Source organism: Tursiops truncatus, chromosome 7 (genome assembly GCF_011762595.2).
Source record: "Tursiops truncatus isolate mTurTru1 chromosome 7, mTurTru1.mat.Y, whole genome shotgun sequence".
NCBI classification, from domain to species: domain Eukaryota; kingdom Metazoa; phylum Chordata; class Mammalia; order Artiodactyla; family Delphinidae; genus Tursiops; species Tursiops truncatus.
In genome coordinates, this window is record NC_047040.1 from 102,332,988 (window position 1) to 102,354,071 (window position 21,084).

At 36.5% G+C, this 21,084-nt stretch overlaps 1 protein-coding gene across 4 annotated transcripts in view; it reads right to left on the reverse strand.

The window, feature by feature from the left end:
* Positions 1-21,084, reverse strand: part of C7H2orf76 (chromosome 7 C2orf76 homolog) — an 86,404-nt gene that overhangs the window by 17,618 nt on the left and 47,702 nt on the right. For all 4 annotated transcript variants that reach the window (XM_033860270.1, XM_033860269.2, XM_073807794.1 and 1 more), the window contains one exon: positions 9,249-9,299. In XM_033860270.1, the coding sequence (XP_033716161.1) occupies positions 9,249-9,299 (51 nt within the window). The remainder of the gene's footprint in view (positions 1-9,248; positions 9,300-21,084) is intronic.

A 21,084-nucleotide genomic window follows, 5' to 3' on the forward strand; every position in this document is an offset into this window, starting at 1 on the left:
AGGGGATGGAAAATGATATTCCATGCAAATGGAAATCAAAAGAAAGCTGGAGTAGCAATACTCATATCAGATAAAATAGACTTTAAAACAAAGAATGTTACAAGAGACAAGGAAGGACAGTACATAATGATCAATGGATCAATCCAAGAAGAAGGTATAACAATTATAAATATATATGCACCCAACATAGGAGCACCTCAATACATAAGGCAACTGCTAACAGCTATAAAAGAGAAAATCGACAGTAAAACAATAATAGTGGGTGACTTTAACATCTCACTTACACCAATGGACAGATCATCCAAAATGAAAATAAATAAGGAAACAGAATCTTTAAATGACACAACAGACCAGATTTAATTGATATTTATAGGACATTCCATCCAAAAACAGCAGATGACACCTTCTTCTCAAGTGCGCACGGAACATTCTCCAGGATAGATCCCATCCTGGGTCACAAATCAAGCCTCAGTAAATTTAAGAAAACTGAAATCATATCAAGCATCTTTTCTGACCACAATGCTATGAGATTAGAAATCAATTACACGGGAAAAAAACGTAAAAAACACAAACACATGGAGGCTAAACAATACGTTACTAAATAACCAAGGGATCACTGAAGAATTCAAAGAGGAAATCAAAAAACAGCTAGAGACAAATGACAATGAAAACACGACGATCCTAAACCTATGCGATGCAGCAAAAGCAGTCTTAAGAGGGAAGTTTATAGCTATACAAGCCTACCTCAAGAAACAAGAAAAATCTCAAATAAAAAATCTAACCTTACACCTAAAGGAACTAGAGAAGAAAAAACAAAACCCAAAGTTAGCAGATGGAAAGAAATCATAAAGATCAGAGCAGAAATGAATGAAATAGAAACGAAGGAAACGATAGCAAAGATCAATAAAACTGAAGGCTGGTTCTTTGAGAAGATAAACAAAATTAACAAACCATTAGCCAGACTCATGAAGAAAAAGAGAGGACTCAAATCAATAAAATTAGAAATGAAAATGGAGAAGTTACAACAGACACCACAGAAATACAAAGCATCCTAAGAGACTACTACAAGCAACTCTATGCCAAAAAAATGGACAACCTGGAAGAAATGCACAAATTCTTAGAAAGGTATAACCTTCCAAGACTGAACCAGGACGAAACAGAAAATATGAACAGACCAATCACAAGTAATGAAATTGAAACTGTGATTAAAAATCTTCCAACAAACAAAAGTCCAGGACCAGATGGCTTCACAGGTGAATTCTATCAAACATTTAGAGAAGAGCTAACACCCATCCTTCTCAAACTCTTCCAAAAAATTGCAGAGGAAGGAACACTCCCAAACTCATTCTATGAGGCCACCCTGATACCAAAACCAGACAAAGATACTACAAAAGAAGAAAATTACAGACAAATATCACTGATGAATATAGATGCAAAAATCCTCAACAAAATACGAGCAAACAGAATCCAACAGCACATTAAAAGGATCATACACCATGATCAAGTGGGATTTATCCCAGGGATGCAAGGATTCTTCAGTATACGCAAATCAATCAATGTGATACACCATATTAACAAATTGAGGAAAGAAAAACCATATGATCATCTCAATAGATGCAGAAAAAGCTTCTGACAAAATTCAACACCCATTTATGATAAAAACTCTCCAGAAAGTGGGCATAGAGGGATCCTACCTCAACATAATAAAGGCCATATATGACAAACCTACAGCAAACATCATTCTCAATGGTGAAAAACTGAAAGCATTTCCTCTAAGATCGGGAACGAGACAAGGATGTCCATTCTCACCACTATTATTCAACATAGTTTTGGAAGTCCTAGCCACGGCAATCAGAGAAGAAAAAGAAATAAAAGGAATACAAATTGGAAAAGAAGAAGTAAAACTGTCGCTGTTTGCAGGTGACATGATACTATACACAGAGAATCGTAAAGATGCCACCAGAAAACTACTAGAGCTAATCAATGAATTGGGTAAAGTTGCGGGATACAAAATAGATGCACAGAAATCTCTTCCATTCCTATACACTAATGATGAAAAATCTGAAAGAGAAATTAAGGGAACACTCCCATTGACCACTGCTACAAAAAGAATAAAATACCTAGGAATAAACCTACCTAGGGAGACAAAAGAACTGTATACAGAAAACTATAAGACACTGATGAAAGAAATTAAAGATGATACCAAGAGATGGAGATATATACCATGTTCTTGGATTGGAAGAATCAATATTGTGAAAATGACTATACTACCCAAAGCAATTTACAGATTCAATGCAACCCCTATCAAATTACCAATGGCATTTTTTACAGAACTAGAACAAAATATCTTAAAATTTCTATGGAGACACCAAAGACCCCGAATAGCCAAAGCAGTCTTGAGGGGAAAAAACGGAGCGGGAGGAATCAGACTCCCTGACTTCAGACTATACTACAAAGCTACAGTAATCAAGACAATATGGTACTGGCACAAAAACAGAAACATAGTTCAATGGAACAAGATAGAAAGCCCAGAGATAAACCCACGCACCTATAGTTAAGTAATCTATGACAAAGGAGGCAAGGATATACAATGGAGAAAAGACAGTCTCTTCAATAAGTGGTGCTGGGATAACTGGACAGCTACAGGTAAAAGAATGAAATTAGAACACTCCATAACACCATACACAAAAATATACTCAAAATGGATTCGAGACCTACATGTTAGACCGGACTGTATAAAACTCTTAGAGGAAAACATAGGAAGAACACTCTTTGACAGAAATCACAGCAAGATCTTTTTTCATTCACCTCCTAGAGTAATGGAAATAAAGACAAAAATAAACAAATGGCACCATATGAAACTTCAAAGCTTTTGCACAGCAAAGGAAACCATAAATAAGACGAAGAAACAACCCTCAGAAAGGGATAAAATATTTGTAAATGATTCAACAGACAAAGGATTAATTTCCAAATATATAAACAGCTCATGCAGCTCAATATTAAAGAAACAAACAATCCAATCTGAAAATGGGCAGAAGACCTAAGTAGACATTTCTCCAAAGAAGACATACAGATGGCCAAGAAGCACATGAAAAGCTGCTCAACATCACTAATTATTAGAGAAATGAAAATCAAAACTACAATGAGGTATCACCTCACACCAGTTAGAATGGCCATCATCAGAAAATCTACAAACAACAAATGCTGAAGAGGGTGTGGAGAAAAGGGAACCCTCTTGCACTGTCGGTGGGAATGTAAATTGATACAGCTGCTATGGAGAACAGTATGGAGGTTCCTTCAAAACTAAAAATAGAATTACCGTATGATCCAGCAATCCCACTACTGGGCATATACCCACAGAAAACCATAATTCAAAAAGATGCATGCACCCCAATATTATTTGCAGCACTATTTACAACAGCCAGGTCATGGAAGCAACCTAAATGCCCATCGACAGATGAATGGATACAGAAGTTGTGGTACATATATACAATGGAATATTACTCAGCCATAAAAAGGAATGAAATTGGGTCATTTGTTGAGACATGGATGGACCTAGAGACTGTCATACAGAGTGAAGTAAGTCAGAAAGTGTAAAACAAATATCATATATTAATGCATGTATGTGGAACCTAGAAAACTGGTACAGATGAACCGGTTTGCAGGGTAGAAGTTGAGATACAGATGTAGAGAACAAACGAATGGACACCAAGGGGGGAAAGCGGCGGGGGGGTGGGGATGGTGGTGTGCTGAATTGGGCGATTGTGACTGACATGTATACACTGATGTGTATAAAGCTGATGACTAATAAGAACCTGCTGTATACAAATAAAATAAAATTCAAAAATTAACAAAAAACAATTAATACTAAACTTTCTTTGGGTTATTTGTATGGAAATATGTTAATATAAATGTTTCAGACATTACATGAAATTCCTAAAAATCTTATATGTTCTTGTATAATGTTATAAGTCATAATTCTAGTTATTATTTTAAAATGTGTATCTCAGAAATAACTAAATTTCTTTGTCAAATCCATTATTATGAACTTTCATCAAATCTTTAACTGTGGCCATTTTTAAGTCTTTTGTCATTTACAGACAGTTCTGGGTGTACTCTGATGCTTTTGCAAAAATGTTCCTATAAAAGGGTTTCATCTTCAAGGAATTCATGGAAAAGACTCTGACAAGCACAGGTTTCTGGTAACTGACTATACTGCTGAACTGAATGAATAAGCATTTTCAGAACTCTAATGGAAAACTGATGAATTCATAAAAGTGCTAACAAAAGATCAAGATGAAAAAAAATTAATTACATGGGACTGAGTGAACTGATGAGGATGATTATAATTTTTGTGACTTTCTGTTTGAATAAAAAATATATATCTGTTTAAAAACAACAAACCTTGATTTAACTATGTTCTAATAATACAGAAGAACAGGGTACCTATTCAGTTAAGAACAAGCACCCTGAATTACCCATTATTAAATAGTCAACTTTCAATTACCTATTGCAATTTTTTAATATAAGGTCAACCTAATCCCTGGACTATATGTATTATTAAGAAATAAAAATAAATCTAACCTAAGTGAAATACACACACTTAGGATGTAAATATGCCACAACTGCTAAAAATAAGCTTACAATGTACACAAGAAAATAAACAAATGTGACTTGTGAATTATCTATTATACTGAGTTACCTATTACACTCTTTTTCTCACTGCAAATATATATCAGTTTGTTACTGGAGACTAAAGAAGCCAACAGTAGTTTTTTTTTTTTAAACAAAAGGACCTTGCAATCAATTTGCAAAACTGTAGTTTGACTTTGCCAAATGTTAATCATGTTCTATATATTTTGCTAACAAGTCTTTAAATTAGAAATATCTTTGTTCTGATAGGTTCTAGAACCCCACAAGAAGGAGGCCACATTTTTAAGAAATGTGGTGAAGAAAATTTAAGAAATTTTCAACGGATTTTTCTCTCCAACAGAAATTGGTAAGACTTGGGAAGAAGGTAAGAAAGGATAAATGACAAGGTAGCAAAAGATGTTGTATTAATGTCTCTTTCTTTGTTAAATCATCTCTTTCACTTGTTTTTCCCTCTTAAAAAAATAATCTTCATTATTAACAGAAACAACTTCTGTGGATATTGTTTCCTTAATGCAAATTCCTTGAGGAAAGCAACCTCATAAAAATAAAAACAAGATCTTATGTTTGTGGAGTATGTAATGTGTTCACACGTGCATTGTTTAATCTAATCTCACACAGCCTTAGAAACAAACAGGATTAGCAGTCCCATACTGCACAACAATCAACATTTACTGCACACATGCACCATGCCTAAACGATAAGGATTTAGAAATAAAACAACATCCCCTGTGCTTTATGAACACATTGTCTGGCCAGAGTAAATCAGTAATAGATGTAGATGCCAATTAAATGGGAAGAAGGGCTCTGAGAAATCTCAGACTCTTGGTGGCCTGGCAGAGAGAACTGGACCTTTGTCCAAGGGCACAGAAATGGCAACTAACAAAAATGAAATCTGAGTCTGTGCCCTTTCCACTCCCCAACACCCAGTGTGTTCAATCCCATAGAATGTAGCAATACTGCAGGACAAGGACAGGTGAGAAAGTAACACTTCAGCCTTTCTTGTCAAACACAAAGTGGCAGATTGTTAAAGAGCCAAATAAAGACAGTCAGTTGAAATCTATCAAAGCCATGGCGGTTCTCTAATTTCTTCACAGATAAATGTATCATTTTTCCTGTCAATTCATCTGAGTAGTATAGAAATAACAGGACAAGAGAATGTTAAGAAGGTAGAATAATATGAGAGGTACATTATCCACTACCATGGAAAAACAAAAAGGAACAAGGAAGAAAAACAAAATCAACTGGAAAACAATGTTTAAAATGGCAATAAATACCCATCTATCGATAATTACCTTAAATGTCAATGGACTAAATGCTCCAATCAAACGACATAGAGTGAAAGGCTGGATAATAAAACAAGAACCTACAGTATGCTGCCTACAAGGGACCCACTTTAGGGTGAAGGACACACATAGATTGAAAGTGAGGGGATGGAAAAAGATATTTCATGCATGGAACCATAAAAGACCCAGAACTGCCAAAGCAATCCTGAGGAAAAGGAACAAAGCAGGAGGCATAACCCTTCTAGACTTCAGACAATACTACAAAGCTACAGTAATCAAAACGGTGTGATACTGGTACAAAAACAGACATATGGATGAATGGAACAAAATAGAGAGCCAAGAAATAAACCCACACACCTACAGTCAATTAATCATTGACAAAGTAGGCAAGAATACAAAATGGGAAAAAGTCTCTTCAGCAAGTGGCGCTGGGAAAGTTGGATAGCTGCATGTAAATCAATGAAGTTAGAACACACCCTCACACCATGTACAAAAATAAACTCAAAATGGCTTAAAGACTTACACATAAGACAATACACCATAAAACTCCTAGAAGAAAACATTCTCTGACATAAATCATACCAATGTTTTCTTAGGTCAGTCTCCCAAGGCAATAGGCAATAGAAAAATAAACAAATGGGACCTAATCAAACTTACAAGCTTTTGCACAGCAAAGGAAACCAGAAACAAAATGAAAAGACAATCTACAGAATGGGAGAAAATATTTGCAAATGATGCAACCAACAAGGGCTTAATTTCCAAAATATACAAACAGCTCATTCAACTCATCAATAAAAAACCAAACAACCCAATCAAAAAATGGGCAGAAGACCTAAATAGACATTTCTCCAAAGAAGACATACAGATGGCCAATAGGCACATGAAAAGATGCTCAACATCACTAATTATTAGAGAAATGTAAATCAAAACTACTAGTACCACCTCACCCCGGTCAGAATGGTCATCATTAAAGTCTATAAATAACAAATGCTGGAGAGGGTGTGAAGAAAGGGGAACTCTCCTACACTGTTGGTGGGAATGTAAGTTGGTGCAGCCACCATGGAAAACAGTATGGAGGTTCCTCAAGAAACTAAAAAATAGAACTACCGTATGATCCAACAATCCCTCTCCTGGGCATATATCTGGACAAAACTATAATTCAAAAAGATACATTCACCCCTATGTTCATAGCAGCACTATTCACAATAGCCAAGACATGGAAACAACCTAAATGTCTACTGACAGAGGAATGGATAAAGAAGACATGGTACATGTATACAATGGGATACTACTCAGCCATAAAAAAGAACGAAACAATGCCATTTGCAGCAACATGGATGCAGCTAGAGATTATCACACTAAGTAAGTCAGAAAGAGAAAGACAAATACCATATGGTATCACTTATATGTGGAATCTAAAATATGACCCAAATGAACCCTATCTACAAAGCAGAAACAGACTCACAGACATAGAGAACAGACTTGTGGTTGCCAAGGGGGAGCAGTGTGGGGGAGGGATGGACTGAGAGTTTTGGAGTTAGTAGATGCAAACTATTACGTATAGAATGGATGGGCAACAAGGTCCTACTATATAACACAGGGAACTATATTCAATGTACTGGGATAAACCATAATGGAAAAGAATATAAAAAAGAATGTATATATATGTATAACTGAGTCACTCTGCTGCACAGCAGAAATTAACATAACATTGTCAATCAACTATACTTCAATTAAAAAATAAGCAAATAAAACAAAAACAAAAATTTTTTAAAGCTACTTCAGGCAAATGAAAAGGACAAGAAAGCAGAGGTGGAAATATTTATATCAGACAAAATAGACTTTATAACAAAGGCCATAAAGAAAGAAAGGACACTATATAATGATAAAAGGCTCAATACAAGAAGAGGATTACACTCACTAACATATATGCACCCGGGACTTCCCTGGTGGTCCAGTGGTTAAGAATCCGCCTTCCAATGCAAGGGACGTGGGTTCGATCCCTGGTCAGGGAACTAAGATACCACATACTGCGGGTCAACTAAGCCCATGTGCTCTACAGCCTGCGCCCCACCTACTGAGCCCGCACGCCACGAGAGAGAAGCCCGCGCACTGCAACAAAGAGCCGATGCAGCCAAATAAATAAATTAATTAATTTTTAAAAACATATAGCACACAATATAGGATCACATAAAAACACAAAACAAATACTAACATACATAAAGGGAAGAAATTGACAGGAATATATTATTTACCACCGTGATGATTAACAGTCAGATATTTTGATGATTTCATGATCTAAAACTGATCTTTTAAAATAACTTACATGGAACACAAGTTTGAATACACACCCACACCACGCAAAAAGGGAAACTATATGTAGCTATGCTAACTTTAAGTGGCATCTGCAGGCTGATTCAAGTTTAAGGTTATATTTCAAGGCATGATACTTTGAAAGCCATGAAAGACGAAAGTTGAGAAGTTTCATATTTAATTAATCATGCTTTTTATTCCTTTCTCTTATTCAATATTTAGTATGTAAATTCTTTAAGTCCAATAAATCAAAGTACTTTCCACTCAGTGTCTTTAACTTCTGCTTGACTACCCCTTGTGACCTCACAATTAGTCTCTGGATATTAAAATGCATACACACGGTGAAGATTGTGATTTCAAAGTATTTTAGGTCAGAAGTTGCTCTACCAAATGGCAGCAGAATTAAAAACCACTCCAAAAATGATCTAGGGTAATAAAAAATTTATGCTTTAAAAATGTCTGCACCAATTAACAGAAATATTTATTAGGTGCATTGTAATTCTCAAGTGAAGTCTCAAATTCAAAGTTTGGTAAGTGGCACTACGCGGAAGGTTAATAACTGTACCATCTTTATAATAAATAATGAAACCCAGCTTCTCGCCTTATTACTACATTTTAAAATCAATAATTGCAACATATAAAATTACTATGTAACATGCTCAAGTTACTGGCATCTAAAATGTTAAACCTCTTCTTATAATTCCTAGTCTTTAATCATTTCTTCTTTTCTGATTACCTGACAAAGAAACTCATCTTAAACAGTTTGCCAAACATGCTATTCCTCACAAATAGGAGGAATATACAATTCATACACTTCCCTACACAATTACAATTTAATGATATCCTAGAATTCCTATATTTCTAAATAACTTCCATAGTGGTTTTTATATACACAGAGTAAATTCATTTTTGAAAACCAAATTTAAAATTCACATCAATATAAAACTAATGTGAAATTATATTAATATATATCTTAAAAGACTAAGAAAAATTGGTTACCATATTTATAGTTTCTGAATGGTGGTGGCAGGCTGGTCCTCAAAGGGATATCTGTAAGAGAAAGATTATTTTTATTATAAAATATTCAAATAGACATAGTATTAAATGAATTAGCATTTTATTATACAATAGCATCTTATACATTTGAAATATACAGTATGTATGTGGGAGACATTATTATATAGTTGATGTTCATTTAGCACATGAATCTGAGAACCCCTTGGGGGGGTTAAGTTAGTAGTGGAAACCAATGATCTAGAACGATCTTAATACTCTTACCAAATTTCAGACAACCTACCATGTAACAACTCTAACTCAGCAAGGAAAACAGAACAAAAACAAAGTAAAAAAAATTTTTAAACAGTGTCCCAAATAGTAGAATTAGTTTTAAATAATAATTAAACCACAACCCCTACAGAGGGCAATTAAGTAACATATATCAAAATTACATATGCATATACCTTTTGACCTAGCAATTCCACCTGGAGAATTTACCATAGAGGTATATACTTTGCACACTCTTGTGCGTGTGTGTATGAAACGACCATACATACAAAGGTACTAACCGTAGCACTGTTCGCAATGCCTGGAAAAATCCAAGTATCCTTCAATGGGGGTACTTGCTAAATAAACTATAATATGCCCAAACAATTAAACATATTTTTCAACTGTAAAAAACAAAAAAGGATGAGGAAGAAGCTCTCTACTAATATGATAAGATCTTCAAGATATGTCAAGAGTAAAGGAGGCATAAGGCAGAGCCTTATTTTTAGTAAGCCACCTTTTAAGTAAAAGGGGGTAAAAATAAGAATATATGTTTGCATTTGCTTATATTTTCATGGGAGGGAGCATGATGCACTGGTCAGATAGAGAGCAGAAGTGGCAAGGAGAGGGGTCTCCCTGGTGGCGCAGTGGTTGAGAATCTGCCTGCCAATGCAGGGGACACGGGTTTGAGCCCTGATCTGGGAAGATCCCACATGCCGCGGAGCAACTAGGCCCGTAAGCCACAATTACTGAGCCTGCGCGTCTGGAGCCTGTGCTCCGCAACAAGAGAAGCAGCGACAGTGAGAGGCCCACGCACCACGATGAAGAGTGGCTCCCGCTTGCCGCAACTAGAGAAAGCCCTCGCACAGAAATGAAGACCCAACACAGCCATAAATAAATAAATAAATAAATAAAAGAAAAAGGAAGTAGGATAGCTGAATATTAAAAAAAATAAAATAAAAGAAGTGGCAAGGAGACTTCTCACTCTATTCCTTTTTACATTTTGATCTTAAAACCACAGGAATGTGTTATCAAAGAAAACTCTAAAAAATCCCACACATCTGAACTAGGAAAACTGTTTAAGTACATTTACCTTTTAAAGGTCAAATACATACCAACATTAAAATATAATTTATTCATTTATGTTATATGCATTTAAACTACCTACTACCAAATATTCCACATACAGGGTAAATAAGAAGTTACCAAGACAAGTCCCCACTCTTGAGAGCACATGCTCCCTGTGAATCCTGTAAAAAGCTACTGAGTTGGCCAAAAGGTTCCTTTGGTTTTTTCTGTAAGATGGCTCTAGTAGCACTTAGTTGTCTTTAACTTCATTCAAAACAATTTTGTTAGATTGTATTGTGACAGCTGTCATATCAGAGTGCATTTTTTAAAAAACGTATCAAAATTGGTGAATTTTTGTGTAACCATTTTAATACTGAAGATGGAAGAAAAAAAGCAACATTTTCAGCATATTATGCTTTACTATTTCAAGAAAGGTAAAAATGCAACTGAAACGCAAAAAAAAAGACTTGTGCGGTGTATGGAGAAGGTGCTGTGACTGATTGAACTTGTCAGAAGTGGTTTGCGGAGTTTCGTGCTGGAGATTTCTCGCTGGATGATGCTCCATGGTCGGGTAAACCAGCTGAGGTTGACAGCGATCAAATCGAGACATGAACTGAGAACAATCAATGTTATACCACACAGGAGATAGCCGACATACTCAAAACATCCAAATCAAGCGCTGAAAATCATTTGCACCAGCTTGGTTTTGTTCATTGCTTTGATGTTTGGGTTCCACATAAGTTAAGCGTAAAAAAGCTTCTTGACCGTATTTCCACATGTGATTCTCTACTTAAACGTAATGAAAATGTTCCGTTTTTAAAACAAATTGTGACGGGCGATGAAAAGTGGATACTGTACAATAATGTGGAATGGAAGAGATCTTGGCGCAAGCGAGATGAACCACCACCAACCACACCAGAGGCTGGTCTTCATCCAAAGAAGGTGATGTTGCGTGTATGGTAAGATTAGAAGGGAATCCTCTATTATGAGCTTCTTCCAGGAAACCAAACGATTAATTCCAACAAGTACTGCTCCCAACTAGACCAACTGAAAGCAGCACTCGACGAAAAGCATCCATAACTAGTCAACAGAAAATGCATAATCTTCCATTAGGATAATGCAAGACTACAAGTTTCTTTGATGACCAGGCAAAAACTGTTATAGCTTGGCTGGGAAGTTCTGATTCATCCGCCGTACTCACCCAGACACTGCACCTTCAGATTTCCATTTATTTCAGTCTTTACAAAATTCACTTAATGGAAAAAATGTCAATTCCCTGGAAGACTGTAAAAGGCACCAGGAACAGTTCTTTGCTCAAAAAGATAAAAAGTTTTGGGAAGATGGAATCATGAAGTTGCCTGAAAAATGGCAGAAGGTAGTGGAACAAAATGGTGAATACGTCGTTCAATAAAGTTCTTGGTGTAACTGAAAAATGTGTCTTTTATTTTTACTTAAAAACCAAAGGCACTCTTTGGCCAACCCAGTATGTTCACAGCCAGGGCTATGGTCTCACCAGCCGACATTAGAATCACCCAGCCCGCTGTACCAGTAGATCAGACTCACAGCAGGCCAGTCCCAGGCATGTTTAAACACAAGACGAAAACCTGTTGAGATGATTCTTTGACAAACAAAATCACAGGAGGCCAACCAGATGACAGGAGTAAATGAGGCCGGGCAAACAGGAGGGGACTGTGAGGTATGAGCAAGCATCCCGTTAAAGGGGGCTGCAGCCCATACATTCTAATCTGTTGCGCTAAAGTCTGGGGGATCAGGTGAATTTTTCTGACTTGAAAATACTGTAGGCCAAAGGAAACCTGTCTGAAGTCCAAATTTGCCTGCCTGACCCCCATCTGAAACGTCTGTCTTAGGCTTAGCAGAGCACAGACCCTCATTTTATCTTTTGTTTCTCACTTACTTATGAATTCTGGGCCAAAGAAGTATTGACTAAACATCGGAAAGGAGAATTAAATTTAATTTATTGCCATTTATATCCCCTGAACTAGACAGCGAAAACCCCTGAAGAAAGGGCTGAGGTACAGAACAGATAGCTCAACGAAACTGTTTTCACTTAGAGATGTCTACAGTCAAGACACCAAATCACTGCCTTACGTTCGGTCTAGATTTCTGAGAGGAGAGACAATGACAGAGGCGAACAGGAGCCCCTTTTCTCTTTCTCTCTTTAGATCTCAGCTCAACTGTCACCTCCACAAAGAGGCCTCCCCTGACAGCCCTACTAAGACAGGGGTCTTCTCTCATATTCTTCCCTTCATAACATTTTTTACAATTATAGTTTTGTCTGTTTACTTAGTTTGGTCTCTCTTTCCTATTAATTCATAAATTCCTGGAGATTAAGACACAGTGGCCTGTCTTCCCAAAACCTACAACAGTGCCTGGCACATTACAGGTTAATGAATACTGGTTCCAGTGAGAGCAAGTACTACAGCCTATTTTCTTCATCATGTTGCCAGTACCTAAAAGAGTGCCTGGCACATGGCAGGTGCTCAAAAATATACATGAGTGAATATGTATCGTTTAATCCCTTTAATCAGCAGCTAAGAACCCTGAGGTCTCAGGAAGGCAGGTGGTCAGCACAAAGCATCAAGAACCAGGACTAGAATCCAGCCCTCCCAACTCCCATCTGCTGCACTAAGAAGGGTAGGATAAAGCTGGTATCTTCCGTGGTGGCAAAAGAAAAGATTAGACGTTAAACACATTATGGTGAGAAAAAGGCTTTACATATAAAAATGCTCGAAGAGGAGGAGAAAAAGAACAAACACTTCCTTGTGAAAAAGGGTGTTTCCCATTTTGTACCACTACGAATAAGGCTATGAGTATTCATACGTGGACAGACATTTTCATTTCACCTACAAGTGGAATTGGCTGGATTGTAGGGTAGGTGCATGTTTAACTTGTTAAGAATTTGCCAAATCATCTTCCAAAGTGGTACCTTTTTAACATTCCCACTAGCAACATATAAGGAGTTCCAGTTCTTCCACATCCTAGCTGAAAACTAGTTTTTAATTTCTAAAATTTTTTCATTTTAGTCATGTTAGTGGGTGTGTTATGCTCTCACTATGGTTTTAATTTGCATTTCACTAAAGACCAGTGATGATGAGTATCACTGAATATGCTTATTTGTCATCCATACATTTTCTTTGATGAAGTGCGTGTTCAAATATTTTGCCCATTTTTAATTAGGTTGTATGTCTTATTACTGAGTGGTAACAGCTTGGTTTCTTTTCTAGTTATTATTATTCTAGACACAAATCGCTTGTTTATATGTTTTACAAAGTCTTTCCAAGTCTATGGTTTGCCTCTTCATTTTCTTAAGTATATTTTAAAAAGCAAAACTTTTTAATTTTGATGAAGCCTAAGTTTTTTTTTTTGTTTATTGTGCTGTATTAAGAAATTTTACCAAAATCAGTCCCTAAGATCTTCTCTTATGTTTTCTTTCAGAAGTTTTATGGTTTCAGCTTTCAAATTCAGGTCTTGAACAAAAATTGTTTTTGTGTATCGTAGGAGGTAAGAGTTGAGTTCATTTATTTGCATATGGATATGCAGTTGTTCCAACACCTTTTTAGAAAGATGACCTCTTCCCCCTAAAATGCCTTGCTCAAAAACCAATTAAACATATACGTGTAGGACTATTTCTGGACTATTTTTCATTGATATATATGTCATCTATATATCAATACCACACGCACTATCTTGCCTGATATAGCATTATAGTAATAAGTCATGAAACCAGATAGTGTTAAGTCTTCCAACTTTTTGTGACTTATTTATATATTATAGGTCTTTTTTATTTTCCTTATAATTTCTAAACAAGTTAGAATAACTTGTTTATAAACTTTAGGATAAGTTTGACATTACCTGAAGGAAAAAAGAAAGTCTGTTGAGATTTTCATTGGCATTGGAATCCACACGTTATTTTGAGGAGTCATGGTGTCTTAACCATATCGAGTTTTCTGATCTATGAACACAGTCTATCTCTCCACTTACTTAGGTCTTTTAAAATTTCTCTCAGTGATGTTTTGGAGTTTCCAGTGTAAAGTTCTCACAGCTCTATCGAATATACACTAAGTATTTCATATTTTTTGATGCTATTACTGTTTTTCAGTTTCCAACTATATATTGCTAGTAACACAATTAATTTTTGTATATTGATTTATATCCTTCAACCTTGCTAAGCTCAACTTACTAGTTCCAGTACTGTTTTTATAGACTCCATAGGATTTTCTACATAGATAATCATGTCACCAGTGAATAATGACATTTTCTTTCTTTCTAATTTGGATGCCATTTATTTCTCTTTCTTGTCTTACTGAACTGGCTAGAACCTCCAATGCAGTGTTGAATAGAAGTGATTTCTAAAAAACACCATGCCTGGTTCCTTATATTAGGAGAAAAGCCCTCAGTTTTTCACCATTAAGTATGATGTAAGGTATCAGTTTCTCATAAATATCCTTAATCAGGTAGAGAAAGTTCTCTTCTATTCCTACTTTACTGAAAGTTTCTAACAGAAGTGGATGCAGCATTTTGTCTTCATCTATTGAAATAAATACATGGTTTTCCTTTCTTAATCTATAATATGATGAATTACACTGGATGATTTTTGAATGGTAAACCATCCTTGCATTTCTAAGATAAACCCCACATGGGCATAATGTATTATTCCTTTTTAAATATTGTTGGACTTGACTTGCTAAAATTTTATTAAGAATTTTTACATCTTTATGCGTGAAAGTTATTGGTTGTCAGCTTTTTTTTTTTTCCTTCCTAATTGCTTTCTCTGATTTTGATATCAGGATAAGGATGACCTCAGAGAATGAGATAATAATAATAATTCCTTTTCTTTTATTTTCTGGAAGAGCTTCTGTAGAATTGAGATTATTTCTTCCTTAAATGTACAGTAGAATTTACCAGTGAAGCCTTCTGGGACTGGAGTTTGCTTTGTGAAAATGTATTTTAGTTACTGTTCATTTTAAAAAAACAATTATTCAGGTTGTTTGTTCCTGTTTAGTGAGATTTGGTAGTTTGGGTTGAGTCTTTCAAGGAATTTTTCCATGTACCTAGGATAACATATTTATGGCACAAAGTTGTTAAAAATGTTCCTGTATTATTCTTTCAAACTCTGTAGAGAATTGTAGAGATATAACAACTCTCACTCCTAATACTGATAACCTGTGTCTTCTCTCTCATTTTTTTCCTGATTAGGCTGGCTAGCACTTTATCAATTTTATTAATCTCAAAGATCAGCTTTGGCTGTTATTGATTTTCCCTATAGTTTTTCTATTTTCTGCTATGATCTTTTTTATTTCTTTTATTCTGCTTACTTTGGGTTTAATTTGCTTTTATTTTTCTAGTTTCTTAACATAAGGGCTGATATCACTGATTTGAGACCTCTTCTCTTTTTTACATTAGGCATTTTTAGTACCATAAATTTTCCCCAGTACTGTTTCACCAGATTCCCACAAATTTTGAAAAATTGTGTATACATTTTTATTCAGTTCAAAATAGTTTCCCTTTTCCCTACTTTTATCCATAGGTTATTTAGAACTGTGTTATTCAGTTTCCAAATACCTGGGGATTTTACAGAGATATATCTGTCACTGATTTCTAACCTAATTCCACTGTGGTCAGAAAACAACAGTACAGAGGAAGACACTGGAACTCACCAAAAAAGATACCCCACCTCCAAAGACAAAGGAGAAGCCACAGTGAGACAGTAAGAGGGGCGCAATCACAATAAAATCAAATCCCATAACTGCTCGGTGGGTGACTCACAAACAGGAGAACACTTATATCACAGAAGTCCACCCACTGGAGTGAAGGTTCTGAGCCCCACGTCAGGCTTCCCAACCTGGGGGTCCGGCAACAGGAGGAGGAATTCCTAGAGAATCAGACTTTGAAGCCTAGTGGGAATTGATTGCAGGACTTCAACAGGACTGGGGGAAACAGAGACTCCACTCTTGGAGGGCACACACAAAGTAGTGTGTGCATCAGGACCCAGGGGAAAGAGCAGTGACCCCATAGGAGACTGAACCAGACCTACCTGCTAGTGTTGGACGGTCCCCTGCAGAGGCAGGGGGTGGCTTTGCCACACCGTGAGGACAAGGACAGTGGCAGCAGAAGTTCTGGGAAGTACTCCTTGGTGTGAGCCCTGGCAGAGTCTGCCATTAGCCCCACAAAACAGCCCGAGTAGGCTCCAGTGTTGGGTCACCTCAGGCCAAACAACCAACAGGGAGGGGACCCAGCCCCACCCATCAGCAGACAAGCGGATTAAAGTTTTACTGAGCTCTGCCCACCAGAGCAACAGCCAGCTCTACCCACCACCAGTCCCTCCCATCAGGAAACTTGCACAACCCTCTTAGATAGCCTCATCCACCAGAGAGCAGACAGCAGAAGCAAGAAGAACTACAATCCTGCAGCCAGTGGAACAAAAATCACATTCACAGAAAGAGAGACAAGATGAAAAGGCAGGGTGCTATGTACCAGATGAAGGAACAAGATAAAATCCCAGAAAAACAATTAAATGAACTGGAGATAGGCAACCTTCCAGAAAAAGAATTCAGAATAATGATAGTGAAGATGATCCAGGACCTCGGAAAAAGAATGGAAGCAAAGATCGAGAAGATGCAGGAAATGTTTAACAAACATCTACAAGAATTAAAGAACAAACGGATGAACAATACAATAACTGAAATGAAAAATACACTAGAAGGAATCAATAGCAGAATAACTGAGGCACACAAGAATGGATAAGTAACCTGGAAGTCAGAATGGTGGAACTCACGGCTGTGGAACAGAATAAAGAAAGAAGAATGAAAAGAAATGAAGACAGCCTAAGAGACTTCAGGGACAACATTAAGGGAAACAACATTCGCATTATAGGGGTCCCGGAAGGAAAAGAGAGAGAGAAAGGACCAGAGAAAATATTTCAAGAGGTTAAAGTCGAAAACTTCCCTAACATGGGAAAGGAAATAGCTACCCAAGTCCAGGAAGCGCAGAGAGTCCCATACAGGATAAACCCAAGGAGAAACACGCCGAGACACGTAGTAATCAAACTGGCAAAAATTAAAGACAAAGAAAAGTTATTGAAAGCAGCAAGGGAAAAACGACAAATAACATACAAGGGAACTCCCATAAGGTTAACAGCTGATTTCTCAGCAGAAACTCTACAAGCCAGAAGAGAGTGGCATGATATACTTAAAGTGATGAAAGGGAAGAACCTACAACCAACATTACTCTACCCGGCAAGGATCTCATTCAGATTTGATGGAGACATCAAAAGCTTTACAGACAAGCAAAAGCTAAGAGAATTCAGCACCACCAAACCAGCTCTACGCAAATGCTAAAGGAATTTCTCTAAGTGGGAAACACAACAGAAGAAAAAGACCTACAAAAACAACCCAAAACAATTAAGAAAATGGTCATAGGAACATACATATCGATAATTACCTTAAACGTGAATGGATTAAATGCTCCAACCAACAGACACAAGCTTGCTGAATGGATACAAAAACAAGACCCATATATATGCTGTCTACAAGAGACCCACTTCAGACCTACGGACACATACGGACTGAATGTGAGGGGATGGAAAATGATATTCCATGCAAATGGAAATCAAAAGAAAGCTGGAGTAGCAATACTCATATCAGATAAAATAGACTTTAAAATAAAGAAAGTTAAAAGAGACAAGGAAGGACACTACATAATGATCAAGGAATCAATCCAAGAAGAAGATATAACTATTATAAATAAATATGCATCCAACATAGGAGCACCTCAATACATAACGCAACTGCTAAGAGCTATAAAAGAGGAAATCGACAGTAACACAATAATAGTGGGTGACTTTTACACCTCACTTACACCAATGGACAGATCATCCAAAATGAAAATAAATAAGGAAACACAAGCATTAAATGACACAACAGACCAGATAGATTTAATTGATATTTATAGGACATTCCATCCAAAAACAGCAGATTACACTTTTTTCTCAAGTGCACACAAAACATGCTCCAGGATAGATCCCATCTTGGGTCACAAATCAAGCCTCAGTAAATTTAAGAAAACTGAAATCATACCAAGCATCTTTTCTGACCACAATGCTATGAGATTAGAAATCAATAACAGGGGGAAAAAAACCGTAAAAAACACAAACACATGGAGGCTAAACAATATGTTACTAAATAACCAAGGGATCACTGAAGAAATCAAAGAGGAAATCAAAAAATACCTAGAGGCAAATGACAATGAAAACACAACGATCCAAAACCTATGGGATGCAGCAAAAGCAGTCTTAAGAGGGAAGTTTATAGCTATACAAGCCTACCTCAAGAAACAAGAAAAATCTCAAATAAAAAATCTAACCTTACACCTAAAGGAACTAGAGGAAGAAGAAGAAACAAAACCCAAAGTTAGCAGATGGAAAGAAATCATAAAGACCAGAGCAGAAATAGATGCAATAGAAACAAAGAAAACAACAGCAAAGATCAATAAAACTAAACGCTGGTTCTTTGAGAAGATAAACAAAATTAACAAACCATTAGCCAGACTCATGAAGGACTCAAATCAATAAAATTAGAAATGAAAATGGAGAAGTTACAACAGACACCACAGAAATACAAAGCATCCTAAGAGACCTCTACAAGCAACTCTATGCCAATAAAATGGACAACCTGGAAGAAATGCACAAATTCTTAGAAAGGTATAACCTTCCAAGACTGAACCAGGACGAAACAGAAAATATGAACAGACCAATCACAAGTAATGAAATTGAAACTGTGATTAAAAATCTTCCAACAAACAAAAGTCCAGGACCAGATGGCTTCACAGGTGAGTTCTATCAAACATTTAGAGAAGAGCTAACACCCATCCTTCTCAAACTCTTCCAAAAAATTGCAGAGGAAGGAACACTCCCAAGCTCATTCTATGAGGCCACCATCACCCTGATACCAAAACCAGACAAAGATACTACAAATAAGAAAATTACAGACAAATATCACTGATGAATATAGATGCAAAAATCCTCAACAAAATACGAGCAAACAGAATCCAACAGCACATTAAAAGGATCATACACCATGATCAAGTGGGATTTATCCCAGGGATGCAAGGATTCTTCAGTATACGCAAATCAATCAATGTGATACACCATATTAACAAATTGAGGAAAGAAAAACCATATGATCATCTCAATAGATGCAGAAAAAGCTTTTGACAAAATTCAACACCCATTTATGACAAAAACTCTCCAGAAAGTGGGCATAAAGGGAACCTACCTCAACATAATAAAGGCCATATATGACAAACCTACAGCAAACATCATTCTCAATGGTGAAAAACTGAAAGCATTTCCTCTAAGATCGGGAACGAGACAAGGATGTCCATTCTCACCACTATTATTCAACATAGTTTTGGAAGTCCTAGCCACGGCAATCAGAGAAGAAAAAGAAATAAAAGGAATACAAATTGGAAAAGAAGAAGTAAAACTGTCACTGTTTGCAGATGACATGATACTATACACAGAGAATCGTAAATACGCCACCAGAAAACTACTAGAGCTAATCAATGAATTGGGTAAAGTTGTGGGATACAAAATAAATGCACAGAAATCTCTTCCATTCCTATACACTAATGATGAAAAATCTGAAAGAGAAATTAAGGAAACACTCCCATTTACCACTGCCACAAAAAGAATAAAATACCTAGGAATAAACCTACCTAGGGAGACAAAAGACCTGTACACAGAAAACTATGATACTGATGAAAGAAATTAAAGATGATACCAACAGATAAAGAGATATACCATGTTCTTGGATTGGAAGAATCAATATTGTGAAAATGACTATACTACCCAAAGCAATCTACAGGTTCAATGTAATCCCTATCAAATTACCAATGGCATTTTTTTACAGAACTAGAACAAAAAAATCTTAAAATTTGCATGGAGACACAAAAGGCCTCGAATAGCCAAAGCTATCTTGAGAAAAAAAAATGGAGCTGGAGGAATCAGGCTCCCTGACTTCAGGGTATACTACACAGTAATCAAGACAGTACGGTACTGGCACAAAAACAGAAATATAGATCAATGGAACAAGATAGAAAGCCCAGAGATAAGCCCACGCACCTATGGTCAATTAATCTATGACAAAGGAGGCAAGCATATACAATGGAGAAAAGACAGTCTCTTCAATAAGTGGTGCTGGAAAACTGGAAAGTTACATGTAAAAGAATGAAATTAGAACACTCCCTAACACCATACACAAAAATAAACTCAAAATGCATTAGAGACCTACATGTAAGACCGGACACTATAAAACTCTTAGAGGAAGAACACTCTTGACATAACGCACAGCAAGACCTTTTTTGATCCACCTCCTAGAGTAATGGAAATAAAAATAAACAAATGGGACCTAATGAAATTTCAAAGCTTTTGCACAGCAAAGGAAACCATAAACAAGGCGAAAAGACAACCCTCAGAATGGGAGAA